The following is a 13,247-nucleotide window of genomic DNA, read 5'->3' on the forward strand; positions in this document are numbered from 1 at the left end:
TATATTAAAAAAGCATTAATTCTAGGCTTCAGGAAGACTTGACTGAAGTCTAAAGAAAGAACACCTTCATCAGTTCCATTGGTCAACTGTGGGAGCACAGGAAAAAGAAAGACAGAGACAAATCTGGGCAGTGGTTATCTAAATTATTCTCAGGGAACTAAAATTTTTTTCTTAAAACATTATTTACTTATTTATTCAAATTTCTTTCTTCCTTTTTTTCTTTCTTTTCTTCCTTTTCTGTCTTTTCTTTCTCTCTGTAATCTCTCTGCCCAATCTCTCTGTGGGGCTCAAACTCACAACTCAAGAGTCCCATGCTCTCCTAACTCAGCCAACCAGATGCCCCTAAAATTTTTTCTTTTTATTATACCATATTAAAGTCATACTGCTAATTATTTAAAAGAAATAAATACGCAATTTCTAATCCTGGCCAATGAGACTTCAAGTATACTAAGGGCCTGTTGATAAGTTATGCCAAGATCTTATTTGAGGAAAATATCAACTAATTCTGCTTCTATATCATTTCCTCGCCTTCTGGTTACAATTTGATTTCTCATGTAGATCTGTCTGTAGAGAAAGTATGCACTAGTCATGCTAATCTGGATACTTATCTATGTGATAATTGTAAATTCATAATTGTAAATCAGTGAATTGACAGTCTGTGAACATGGTTAATGTGGATCTGTTAAAGTTAAATTAGGTTTGTAAATCTGAACCTTAGATAAGGCCATTATCTGGACTGTGATAAAACATCCAAGGTAACTTAGCTGTGAGTCCTCTTATGAGAAAGCTGAGCAGCTCTCCTGGTCCCATTCCAGTCTTTCTAACTCCAGCAGTCACCTAACTAGAAATTAAGGCAGAGAAGGGAAAACAGTAATTATTCTGTAGGGTTAGAATTGTGATGATATAAAACCTCTCTTTCTCTACCGCAAAGTAAAATAGTATTTTAGAGAAAGTCAAACACTCAGAAGCCATATTGATTTTAATACTTGTGGTATTATTTTTTTCCTTTATGTATGTATAATCTCTCAGGACATACATAAGAAATCTATGTCTTTTGATGAGCTGTTGTATAGTAGGCAGTATTCTCTGAGTTTGTGCAGCTTTTTTCCTTTTTTTTCCTTTTCCCCTATTGACTATTACTGGCTGTCTTCCTTAAATCCTGAAAACTGATGGATGTGTTACCCTGGTCAGTAAGAGCAGAGGCTCTGGGAACAGCTGGTTTATTTTGATATAGGCTGTACCACTTCAAAGCTATGTGACCTTGGGCAAATTGCCCAATCTCCCCAAGCCTAAGTTTCCTTATCTCTAAAAGAGGGCAGGATAATATTGTCTTTTCTTACAGAACTGTGAGAAATAATTAGCTACTGCACAGAATGCTCTGGCACTTGTAAGTATTTTATAGTTGGTGGTGGTGGCAGTGATGGTGATTTTAATGATGATGAATGAAGAAGTAGGTGGTGAGATCTTATGGCTTCTTAAAAATACCCTCTAAATATGATTACGTTTATACTCTATCCTTTTTAGTAGCTAATGAAGAAAATAGGAAGTTAATAAATAAGCATATAAGAAGGGAGATTTCAAAACTGAACTTTATAGAACCTTAGAACTTTAATAGTTCAGGCTGATTATAATTACCTTTTCTTTTCAAGTACTGAAGAATTCTTGGGCAGATATTCTTGAGTGACATAAAATAGATGTTCTAATTTCAGTTCATTATTGGCAGGAGAAAATGGTAGAGGAAGCTTTAAGATTCTGTTATTTACCCAGTTATTGAAAACATCTATTTTATTTGGCTATGGTGAAGAATCCAGGTATTGCTAAGTTGCTTTCCAAATCGTATAGTTGTAAAGTTATAGGATTTTAGATTTGGAAAGGAAATTGGAAATCATTAAATTTTCACTTTCCCAATCCCGCCCTGTTTCAGAGATAGGAATTTGAGGCCTAGAGAGTTGGAGATTGTTTTAATATCATGTCAAGATTAATGACTGAGCAAGTTTTTCTTTTTACTATACCATGTTAAAGTGTACTGCCAACTATTTAAAGAAAGAAATACGCAAGTTCTTTTTTGGTTTAAGGTTTTATTTATTTAGAGAGTGAGAGAGCGAAAGTGAGAGTGTGCGAGTGAGCGGGGCGGGGGGGCAGGGGGGCAGGGAGCAGAGGGAGAAAGAGAATTCCAAGCAGACTCCGAGCTGATGGGGAGCCCAAGGTGGGGCTCAATCCCGGGACCCTGAGATCAGGACCTGAGCTGAAATCAAGAGTTGATCAGGCACCCTGAAATATGCAGTTTCTAATCCTGATATAGGATTTGGGTTTATAAACTGCTAATTGATGGGTAAAATAAATATACTTAATTATATTCAGTTTAACATATTTATTGGTATAGTGCCTTTAAATATTCTCTATCTAGTCTCCTCTAAATTCTGAGTTTAGCAATTTTAATTTCTGATGTTAGACAACTTTTTAAATTAAGAAATATTAAAGTCAAACTATATAAATGTAAATATAAAATTGTATATAAAATTGCACGGCCTGATTCAACAAATATCAGAGACAAGAGAAGCATCTGTAATCATTAGTGACTAAAACATTATTTAAAACATTTATCTTTACCATTATATACTGAATATAGCAAATAAATTTTCATTTAGAGATAAATACTAAATTGAAATTCTAAAGAAGGGAGAACACTTTTAAATATATTTATTAAACACGTAGTTCATCTTTCTGTCAATATTCTGTATGTAGGTTATACATACAATATGAAAAAATATATTACTATAGTTTAAAAAACTGAGGAAGTTAAGATTATGGAAACTATGAGCTCTAAATTTTGTTTTGTTTTGTTTTTATTTTATTTATTTTATTTTATTTTATTTTATTTGACAGAGAGAGAGATAGTGAGAGCAGGAACACAAGCAGGGGGAGTGGGAGAGGGAGAAGCAGGCTCCCTGCCAAGGGAATATCCAAAGGAATTCTATAACTTTTTAATCTTTAAGTTTATCCATGTATATATAATTTTAACCTTTTGTGGAGTTGAAATTCTAACTATGCTCAATAATAAATTAAGCAAGTCAGGGCTCCTGGGTGGCTCAGTCATTAAGGGTCTGCCTTCGGCTCAGGTCATGATCCCAGGGTCCTGGGATCGAGCCCCGCATCGGGCTCTTTGCTCCGTGAGAAGCCTGCTTCTCCCTCTCCCCCTCCCCCTGCTTGTGTTCCCTCTATTGCTGTGTCTCTCTCTGTCAAATAAATAAATAAAATCTTAAAAAAAAATAAATTAATTAAGCAAGGCATTTAATGAGGTGTCTGGGTAATATTTTGAATAATTTCATTCTTCCATTCTTCATGTGCATGTAACTGGAAAACTAAGGGTGGTTTCCAAGGCCTGCCACAAAAATAGGAGTAATATGATCTCTTTTAAAGCACTGAAGGAGTGCAGCCAGTGTTCATTATTCTCCAATAGAAATTTTCAGCACTTACTTGCCTGGAAAGTTAGGGCAGAATCAGATGTATCTTTAATCTAAATGCCCCTTTTTTGCATATGTATATTGTAGGATGACTTTAAGGTAAAAATATAAAGGATTTACAGAAATGTGTAAATGAATATATGGATTTTCTAATTATATCTAGAAATTATATTCAAATTATAGTACAATAACTTTGTACATTTATTAAATCACTAACAGTGGTTTAAAACCATAAGCAAATGTTATACATCATAATTTTATGAAAAGAAGACATTCTGATTTTAGAAACAGATTGTTTTGATGGAATAAAATATCTCATTTTTCCTTTCAAAATAATTCATTGAACCCATGATGCTATGATAGTTCAAGATTACTGAACTATGTTTCCAAAAAATTGGCTTGTAAAATGTACATTTACAGCATGATGAAATTAAGGGTGTATAGTTTATTTATCCGGTATTTAAATGTCCATAGAAGAAGATGAATTTAATATAATGTAGTTGTATTAGTTGGCTAGAGTACAGGAATATTTGTATGGTTTTTCTAGAGCAGCATTATCCAAGAAGAAATACTATATGAATCATATATGCAATTTTATTTTATTTTTAAATTAAAACAAGTTCTTTTATTGAAGTACAGTTGACACACATTACATTAGTTTCAGATGTACAACATAGAGATTCAACAAGTCTGTATGTTCTCCACAGTATGTAATTTTAAATTTTCTATTAGCCACATTAAAAAAGTAAAAAAAATAGGGGCACCTGGGTAGCTCAGTCGAAGCCTCCGACTCTTGGTTTCGGCTCAGGTCATGATCTCAGGGTCCTGGGATCAAGCCTTGTGTTGGCCCCACACTCAGTGTGGAGTCTGCTTAAGATTCTCTCTCTCTCTCTCTCCCTCTTCCTCTATCCAACTCAAGTGCCTCAGTTCACTGTCTCCCTAAATAAAAATAAATTTAAAAATCAAACAAAAAAAAGTAAAAAAAAATTAAATTAAAAACCCAAAAATAAACAGATGTAATTAATTCTAATGATATAATTTAATTAACCCAAAATATTAAAAATGTTATCATTTCAACATATAATCAATATAGAATTATTAATGAGATATTTGTGTATTTTTTTGTGCTAAGCCTTTGAAATCAGGAATGTATTTTACATTTACAGCATATCTCAGTTCTGATGCTAAATTTTAATTGAAAATACTTGATTGGTATTTAGCTTTCATAAAATTTACAGTTGAATAAAGTAGATAAAGATACTCGATGTGTTCCAAACATAACTTAAAATTTTTCCAATAACTGAATCAAGTATGTTTTTTTTCAAGTATCAGTTTTTAAATTTAATTTTAAGTTAATTAGGATTACTTAAATGAGTTGAGTTTCTTAGCCATACTAGCCACATTTCAGGTGCTTAGTAGCTACATGTGGTTAGTGCTCATTGTATCAGAAGCACAATTACAGAGGTAGTTTGGCCTATCAAAACATAAAACGCGTTTAACCTTTGAACTAGCAATCCCACTTCTAAGAATCTAGAAATATGGAAAAAAATGTGTAATATAATGTTCTTTGGAACATTTTATTTTCAAAGAAAAATTGAAGACAAATGAAAGGGAACTCGAAGTAAGTTTTGATAGACACACACAAAAGAAGACGCCTCAGCCATTAAGAAATTAATGAAGTAGTAAAATTAGCCAAATTTCTGTGGTATTTGGATGGCATAATGACTGAAGGACAAATAGAATTTTAGTTGGTTGATAGATATGGTAATCATATTTTTATTACATTTTATTACATTTAGAGGTAATCTTATTTTCCAAGATTTTGATTGGGATCAGTTTTACATCTTAACACTTTAAAGTAGCGAAGAGTACAGGCTAAATATATACCCCCATGGTCCTAGTATCTATTAGCTGGGTAACCTTCTCTTGCTGGTGTGTTTTTTTGTTTGTTTGTTTTTGTTTTTTTAAAGATTTTATTGGGGCGCCTGGGTGGCTCAGTTGGTTAAGCGACTGCCTTCGGCTCAGGTCATGATCCTGGAGTCCCGGGATCGAGTCCCGCATTGGGCTCCCTGCTCGGCAGGGAGTCTGCTTCTCCCTCTGACCCTCCTCCCTCTCATGCTTTCTGTCTCTCATTCTCTCTGTCTCAAATAAATAAATAAATAAATAAAAAGATTTTATTTATTGGCACACCTGGGTGGCCGTCGGATAAGCGTCTGGCTTCGACTCAGGTCATGACCCCAGGGTCCTGGGATGGAGTCCCCATATTGGGCTCCTTGCTCAGCAGGGAACCTGCTTCTCCCTCTGCCTGATGCTCCCCCTGCTTGTTTTCTCTCTCTGACAAATTAATAAAATAAAATCTTAAAGATTTTATTTATTTGATAGCGCATGCTAGAGAGCACAGGCAGGGGGAGAGAGAGAAGCAGGCTCCCTGGGGCTTGATCCCAGGACCCTGAGCCACCCAGACACCCACTGTTGGGTTTTTTGTTTGTTTTTTTGTTTTGTTTTGTTTTTTAATTTAACTGCAGGTTTTTTTGAAGTTCAGGAGTAGCAAGATAAGATTTTTGGAAGAAAGGAGAATATAAACCTTGAAAAATGGAATAATTGAAAGACCACCCTTGCAGGGTGGCATTTAAAAATACTTGGACTCTAATTGTTAATTTGAATTGGGTATCAGAAATGTTTGATACCAGTTTTATAGCTGCTTAGTTTTATGATACTCTAGAGTATTCCAGATGAATGTGTTGTTGGCAGTGTTTGAGACATAAGTAGTGGTCTGTAGGAGATTGCTAAATAATTTGTAAAAGGTGTGAAGACACACAGTCTGAATCGGTTGTGTTGAGTTACAAAAATTAAACATTTCTCGATTGTGAAAATAAGTGACTTCTTTCCCAGAAAACTCATTTAGTTAATATGCATTTTAAATAATTGGTATGTTTTGTTACGCTACAATATCCACTGAAAGGATCTTTTTTTATTAGCATCTTATTTACAAGTGTGATTAGCTTCTATTTTTTTTCTTTCAAGCCAGAATTGTGGGGATTTAATTTTTTTTTTTTTGATGTAGTGTTCCATGATTCATTGTTTGCATATAACACCCAGTGCTCTTTAATACCCATCACCAGGCTAACCCATCCCCCCACCCCCCTCCCCTCTAGAACCCTCAGTTTGCTTCTCAGAGTCCATAGTCTCTCATGGTTCATCTCCCCCTCCAATTTCCCCCACTTCATGATTAACTTCTATTTTAAGAATAAGTTCTATTAAAAAAATAATTGTAATAGATATTTGGAATTTGAAGCATAATTCCTTTAGAAACAATTCTGTGAAGGGTGGTTTTGGTTCTCAGGGCACCTCACAAAAAGCAGTTTGAAACATCATTTATGCAGAGTCAATGGCATTGACCTGACTTTAAGTCTTGGAGGCAAGGGCTGCAGGTGGTGAGGGGTGAGGGGAGAACATGCTTTTTACTTCATTTCCGTTTGTAGGGCTGTAGGCATTTGAAAAAGGAACATTTTCTTCGGACACCTTCCTCCTTCCTTTCTAAAAATATTTCACTATTCCCAGCTCATAGGTTTTCTAACATGTTCTGTGTAATTTATTTTTAACTCTTATTTTTTTCATCCTTTACAGATATAAATAAAATTAAACTAATTAGAAAGCTGGTTCCTGAAAACATTGACACCTACCTTATCCACATGGTGATTGAGATCCTGGAAAAAGACTGTGACAACAGACTCTTAGACCAGCTTTCATGTGCTTCCAACAAAAAGAGATATTTCCCCAACTCTGAAGAGAGCTGTTCAAGTTCTAAGAGAAGCAGGGAAGAAGTAGGTGCTAATACCAAGGTGTTAATTATATGTAGAATTTTCATACATTGTCGGTTGGTTCAGTTTGCATATTCTAACACTAAAATGCTGTATTTTTTAAACTTATAAATTCTGATATAAAGTTACTTTTTAAAATCTGTGCTCTATTTCCTTTGTTTTTCATAAATCTTATCTGAGAAAAGTGATTTTTTTAAACAACAGAAAAAGGGAAATGTAGCCCATCTATTTAGCTTTTTGTATGGAATGTTAGCTTAAATTTTACCTCTACCTCATACTGATTATATATATAACCTGGAAATGCTTTTTATTTCATAGACATAGTTAATATTAGCTTTGAGCATATGGCAATTTATGTAGTTTATAAAAATGAAAATGAATTCCATTATAAATACCCCCAAAACTAGTTTGTCTAACATTCTGTCATTCATCATGCTCTGTTCCTGTCATACTGAATCTCTTAGGTACAAGGATATTGTTGCTAATTGTCCTGAGTATATACCATATATATTTCTGAGAAAGACCATGAATTTAATATTATTTAGTATTATTTTAGTTTTATTAATATTAAATGCTTTGGAAATTATTGCTCTGTATGTTATATGAGATAACTATTCTTTGAAAATGATTCTATTAAATGATTGTATAAATTTGAAAATTTAACCTTCAGTATCTTCCAGGTCTAAAATTATGACTCCATGATAAAAGTTGTAAAAACTAATAATTAACTAAAAAATTATTTTAATTTCTAGATCATAAATTGAGCATGGTAGTAGATGTTTGCTAGTATTTATATATTAGTGCATTAGGGATTCCATTCCAGTTCTAAGGTAGTCTTTATAGGATTTCCAGGAGTTAAACCCATTTTCTCAATAGCTTAAAAATAAGAGGAACTGATCTTTTTAAATTCTGTACTTCAGTTAGGTTTGTATATAGACATATCCTAGATAACCTAATGAAATTTGATTAATTGGAATTCTTTACATTATTTAGATAATTGAAGTAACTGTGAGAAGGATATTAAAGAAAATATATGTTGGGTGGTTGTAGTGAAATTTGGCTTCTATTCTCAGCCTTTTATTTCTGAAATCTGTACCAGGTGCCTAAAACCTTGTTTTTTTACCAACTTCTACCTATCACTAAAGGAAAAGGTGAAACTTGTTATTTTTTTCTGATTATTGATGCACATTTATATGAAATGTTATTTTAATCACATATTAGCATTTGGCTTTTCCCTTTATTGAAATAACATCAAATGCTGACAACAGAGTGGAGAGATTTTCTTGGGGCGGGTGGGTGGGTAGAAGTCATGCTGAGCCTCCTGGATTTAGCACCTCCCCCCAACCATTTAGGGGAACAAGGATATTGGGGCTAGGAAGTAGATTAAGAGATGAGTGAACCAGCCAAAGTATTTTTCTTTCATCTGCCTCCCAAGTATAGAAAGCTACTTTGAATACTGTAGAGTCTGTTGGAGGGCTGGTTTCAGATCTTTCCCGTTAACATTCATTTTCTCTCCTGACCTGGATTGTATCTCTTAGTCTGTGTCACTGGATGAATATGAGGCTTCTGATAAAGAATAATGTCAAAACAAATTCTTTGTATTTGTTGATGCATTGTTAGTTTTACATCTGTTGTGATTGCTATTAAGATAGAAACTCAATCATGCCTATGTTTAATGAAGAAAAATTCTGTCTTGATATTGGTAGTTTTGATTCAAAATATGCAGGTACACAGTAGGTTCTTTAAGTACATAATTTTTTTTTAAATTTCTGGAAAGTCTTCTTAAATTTTACTTTTTAGTATTTGTCCCATTGCTTTATATTTCTTCTTCAGGGACTTCTACTATCTCTATGTTGGATCTTCTTTGCCTAGCTGCAATATTTGTCACTTTCCACGAATTCTTTCTAGTTTTCCATTTCTCTTTAATTTAAAATTTTCTTCTTCATCTTCTTCTTTTTCACCTCTTATTTCTCTGGACAGAATCTTGTTATGTTTATTGCTGTGTTCCTCATAGTTTAGTATTCACTTCTATACATTTTTCCTTTTGCTTCTAATTCTTTTTGTTTTTTTTTTTAAGATTTTATTTATTTATTTGACAGAGAAAAACACAGCAAGAGAGGGAATACAAGCAGGGGGAGTGGGAGAGGGAGAAGCAGGCTTCCCGCGGAGCAGGGAGCCCGATGTGGGGCTTGATCCCAGGACCCTGGGATCATGACCTGAGCCGAAGGCAGACGCTTAATGACTGAGCCACCCAGGCGCCCCCTTTTGCTTCTAATTCTTAGCTGAACTTTTCTCCTCCATTTTGAATTTTTCTGATACTGATTTATGATGTTCTTTCATGTTTTGAATAATTTTCTTAATATTTTTCAACTCACTTTAAGAGGTTACGGTTTTATCCTATACCTTAGCAAGTCTTCTCATGTCACATTTGACCTTAATACTTTCCTGTTGTTCATTTTCATGAGAAATTAGTTTTCCTGCACTTTCAAAAGAAAGCATGTTTCAAGGTAGTTTTTCCCAAGTTCACAGAATTCTCTCTTCTCGTATTTTGTATAATTGTTCAAAATATGGAAACTTAGTTTATGAGATATACTCCTCTGCCACTCTTCCCTTTGTCTCTATTTTACTTGAACTGCTTGATTTGATTTCACCCCAGCAGTTCTCCCAGAAGGCAGCGTTATAGCTGGTCAGGAGTGTTCACGGACGGGGACCAGTTGCGTTAGCCATTGAAGACACCGTTCCTTATAAGTCATTTGCTGTTGGGTTGGGCAGAAGCCCTCCCATTTTCAAATGCTCTTTTCACATTAGTCTACCATGGTTTCTGATGTCTACCTGTGGGCTACTTTGGGGTTCTTCTGTTCTCAGGTACCTCACTGCTTGCTTCTGCTTTCTCTCGTACGTAAGTGGTACTCTGCAGGTCTTATGGCTGTTGGTGATTTAGCCTCACATGCTCAGAGTTTGGATTTCCTTGGGATACCTTTAAACTTAGTTTCATTGTAAATGTAGATTATGCGTTTTGGGTTTTCCTGTCAATTCTGTAATGGCGGGCTTCAGAGAGATTAAAAAACTATGCTGCTGCTTCCGCCATCATCCCCGAACCCTCTCCCCCAAATTACTTTTTTCCTCCTTGTTTTTCTTCACTGCCTAAGAGAGAATGTATGTGATATTTCCTGCCCTGCCACTAAGTTTCATTATAAATTAAAATGTACGATATTATTTACAAACTGTTTTGAGATACTCAGAAAAAAATGCCTTATGAATAATATTATTATAATTATTATTGTTAAAATTCAGTACATCAGAACAATTAGAATTTTCTTAAGCTTTGCTTCTTTAGGCATAGTTTTTGTTTTGTGTTGTTCTCTAAGAGAATAGTGCATGCTCTAACTATTTCATGTTCTATAACAATGTTAAAGGTTGATGGAAAACATCCTTGTGATTTTTCACCAAAAGATGAAAGTCACAGAAATTCCCTAAGACTAACTTCTTGGAATCAGCCAACCAGCGATTCAGAAACAGATTTATTTACAGATTCTCATTTACAGGTAAAATTAAATTAACAAAGTAGTTTTCATGATAGCTACATCCAACTTGGTAATTACTATTTTTAGATTTGTCTTACTTTAGATGAAATTAAATGTGAATATAACATACATATTTCTCTATTTACTTACATATGTATGCTCACATATACTCAACAAATGAGTTAATGTTTTGTATTCTCAACTTAATGATAATATTTGTTAGTAGAATTTGGAGTATCAAAAAGATAAATACCGCCTGAAAATTTTATTATGATTGCTGGGAATTTTAGTTGTCTGCTGATGAAGGAAGTTGTCACTGAAAGGCACTGTTTCTGTTAGGTGACTCAGTTCTCATAAAGTCTCTCCAAATACTTATTGTTGAGACTCAAAAGATACACTCAGTGTAAGTAACCATTTTCCCTCTTTCTCAATGAAACAAGATCATTATTATAATAGTATGGTAAATGCTGAAGATCATATTCTGTAGAAATATTATAGAAGATAAAACATTTTAAATGATGTTAGTTACTAATTAATGAATGCCAAGAATAAATCAGAATGTGTTTTGATAGTTTGCAAATATTCTCATTTGTCTCTCCAGGTAATCTAGTGATGTGATGTACTGTTATTTTCTGTGTGAAGAAACTGAGGCTGAAATAACATTCATAAGGCCATATTTATTTGACAGAGAAAAACACAGCAAGAGAGGGAATACAAGCAGGGGGAGTGGGAGAGGGAGATGAGTCACATTTGGCAAGTGACTCAATTAGGACTCAAACCTAGTTCTGCCTTGTTTGGCAGTCCCTATTTATTCCATGGTATTCAGCTACAAGACTTAGGGTTTTTTCCTCTGCTCTGTTCCTGTTCAGATATCATGCTCTGTTTTGCTTTTTGATTTTGTTATCATCTTAACTGATTTCCTTCCTCCAAATGCACATAGGCGTTCAAACTCTAATTGCAAACAACTGTAGGCTGCAAGGGATTGTGATAATAAGATCTTATGGGAGGAATAAATATTTCTGGACCAATTTTATCTCTGCCCAAATGCCTTTTGTCTGTGCCATTTTATATCCCCAGTATTTATTTCTGAGTCAAATATCGTGTCATACAGTATATATAAATCTAATTTGTTCTCCTGGACTTCTCTTCCCTGTGAGGAAATTTGCTATCCTTAGCCTGTTTTTTCTTTAGCTTTCGCTAAAGTGTGAATCGCTCTTTCTTCTTCATTGGATTTCTTTAACAGAGAGAGAGAACACAAGCAGGGGGAGTGGCAGAGGGAGAAGCAGGCTTCCCACCCAGCAGGGAGCCTGATGCAGGGCTTGATCCCAGGACCCTGGGATCATGACTGGAGCCGAAGGCAGACGCCTAACGACTGAGCCACCCAGGCGCCCTGGATTTCTTTAATTAAGCCGAAATAGCTAGTAGTTTTTTTTTTTTTTACCTTTTCTAAATACAAGGTTTCACAGTTTTCTGCTAAGGATCTTTTACTTTTTTCCCCACCCTTAAATCTTTTGAAACCATTTTTAAACATAGAAAACATAATAAAACATGGCAAGTAATTGATGAACTATATATAGAGTTTTTGTTCTTGAAATTGAATAAATAATGCCTTTTACCTTAAGCTAATAGACCTATTATAACTTAGATTAAGGTCACCTTATCATAAAGTCCCTCAGATAGTTCCAGTAACTAACTCGGCTGGATTCCAAGGTGTATTTGCATTAGAATGATTTGTCTGTTATGTTAGTTTGAGGCTCTGTGGTCAAACTGAGATAAGACTAATTAATACCATTTTATGCTTTTGGAACATAACTCAAAATTGTTTTATTTTTTTCAAGTGCAGATCATATAATACACAACCACTGCCTTTGGGTTCTTAACCTTTTTTTTTTCAGGGACTTTTAGGGTTCTGAGGCTTCGTTTGGTGCATGTAAGTCCCCTAAAATTGTGCAAAGTATTATGTATGTGTACATTTAGAAGTGGATCTCCAGTTTTTAGCAGATTTTCAGAAGAGTCTTTGAGACAAAAAACAGAATTTTTTTTCGTTTATTCGTGAACGTTTTTTGAGTATCTGTTACGTCCCAGCAACTCTGGAAGGCACTGGTAAGTGTTTGGACCACTCTGCTAGTCAGGCAGCCATCGGAGACACAGAAGCACATGCTTTTTCAAATACCTCTCTGATTCTGTGTGTGTGTGTGCATGTGGGTGCACCGAAGCAGATGCCTTCCTCAGAACATTAAATTAACCATTTTGGTCAACCCCGACCAAGTACACATGACATATAAATCTGAAATAACATCCAGTTCTTTCCTTCTCAAATGAGCGTATACACTTGAGTGCCTGAGAACAGATAACAAGATGGCAGGTAATGGCCTAAAGAAACGATATAGCGACTTTTGTCTCTCTTTTATTTACTTTTTGATCCAGAAATAAATTCT

The 13,247-nt window shown here is 34.6% G+C and overlaps 1 protein-coding gene across 1 annotated transcript in view; it reads left to right on the forward strand.

The window, feature by feature from the left end:
- Positions 1-13,247, forward strand: part of LOC102739174 (WRN RecQ like helicase) — a 133,192-nt gene that overhangs the window by 116,926 nt on the left and 3,019 nt on the right. Inside the window, exons 24-25 of the mRNA XM_081812890.1 lie at positions 7,092-7,306; positions 10,702-10,830. Of these exons, the coding sequence (XP_081669016.1) occupies positions 7,092-7,306; positions 10,702-10,830 (344 nt within the window). The remainder of the gene's footprint in view (positions 1-7,091; positions 7,307-10,701; positions 10,831-13,247) is intronic.

Source organism: Leptonychotes weddellii, chromosome 2 (assembly GCF_054177405.1).
Source record: "Leptonychotes weddellii isolate Sample4059 chromosome 2, ASM5417740v2, whole genome shotgun sequence".
NCBI lineage: Eukaryota > Metazoa > Chordata > Mammalia > Carnivora > Phocidae > Leptonychotes > Leptonychotes weddellii.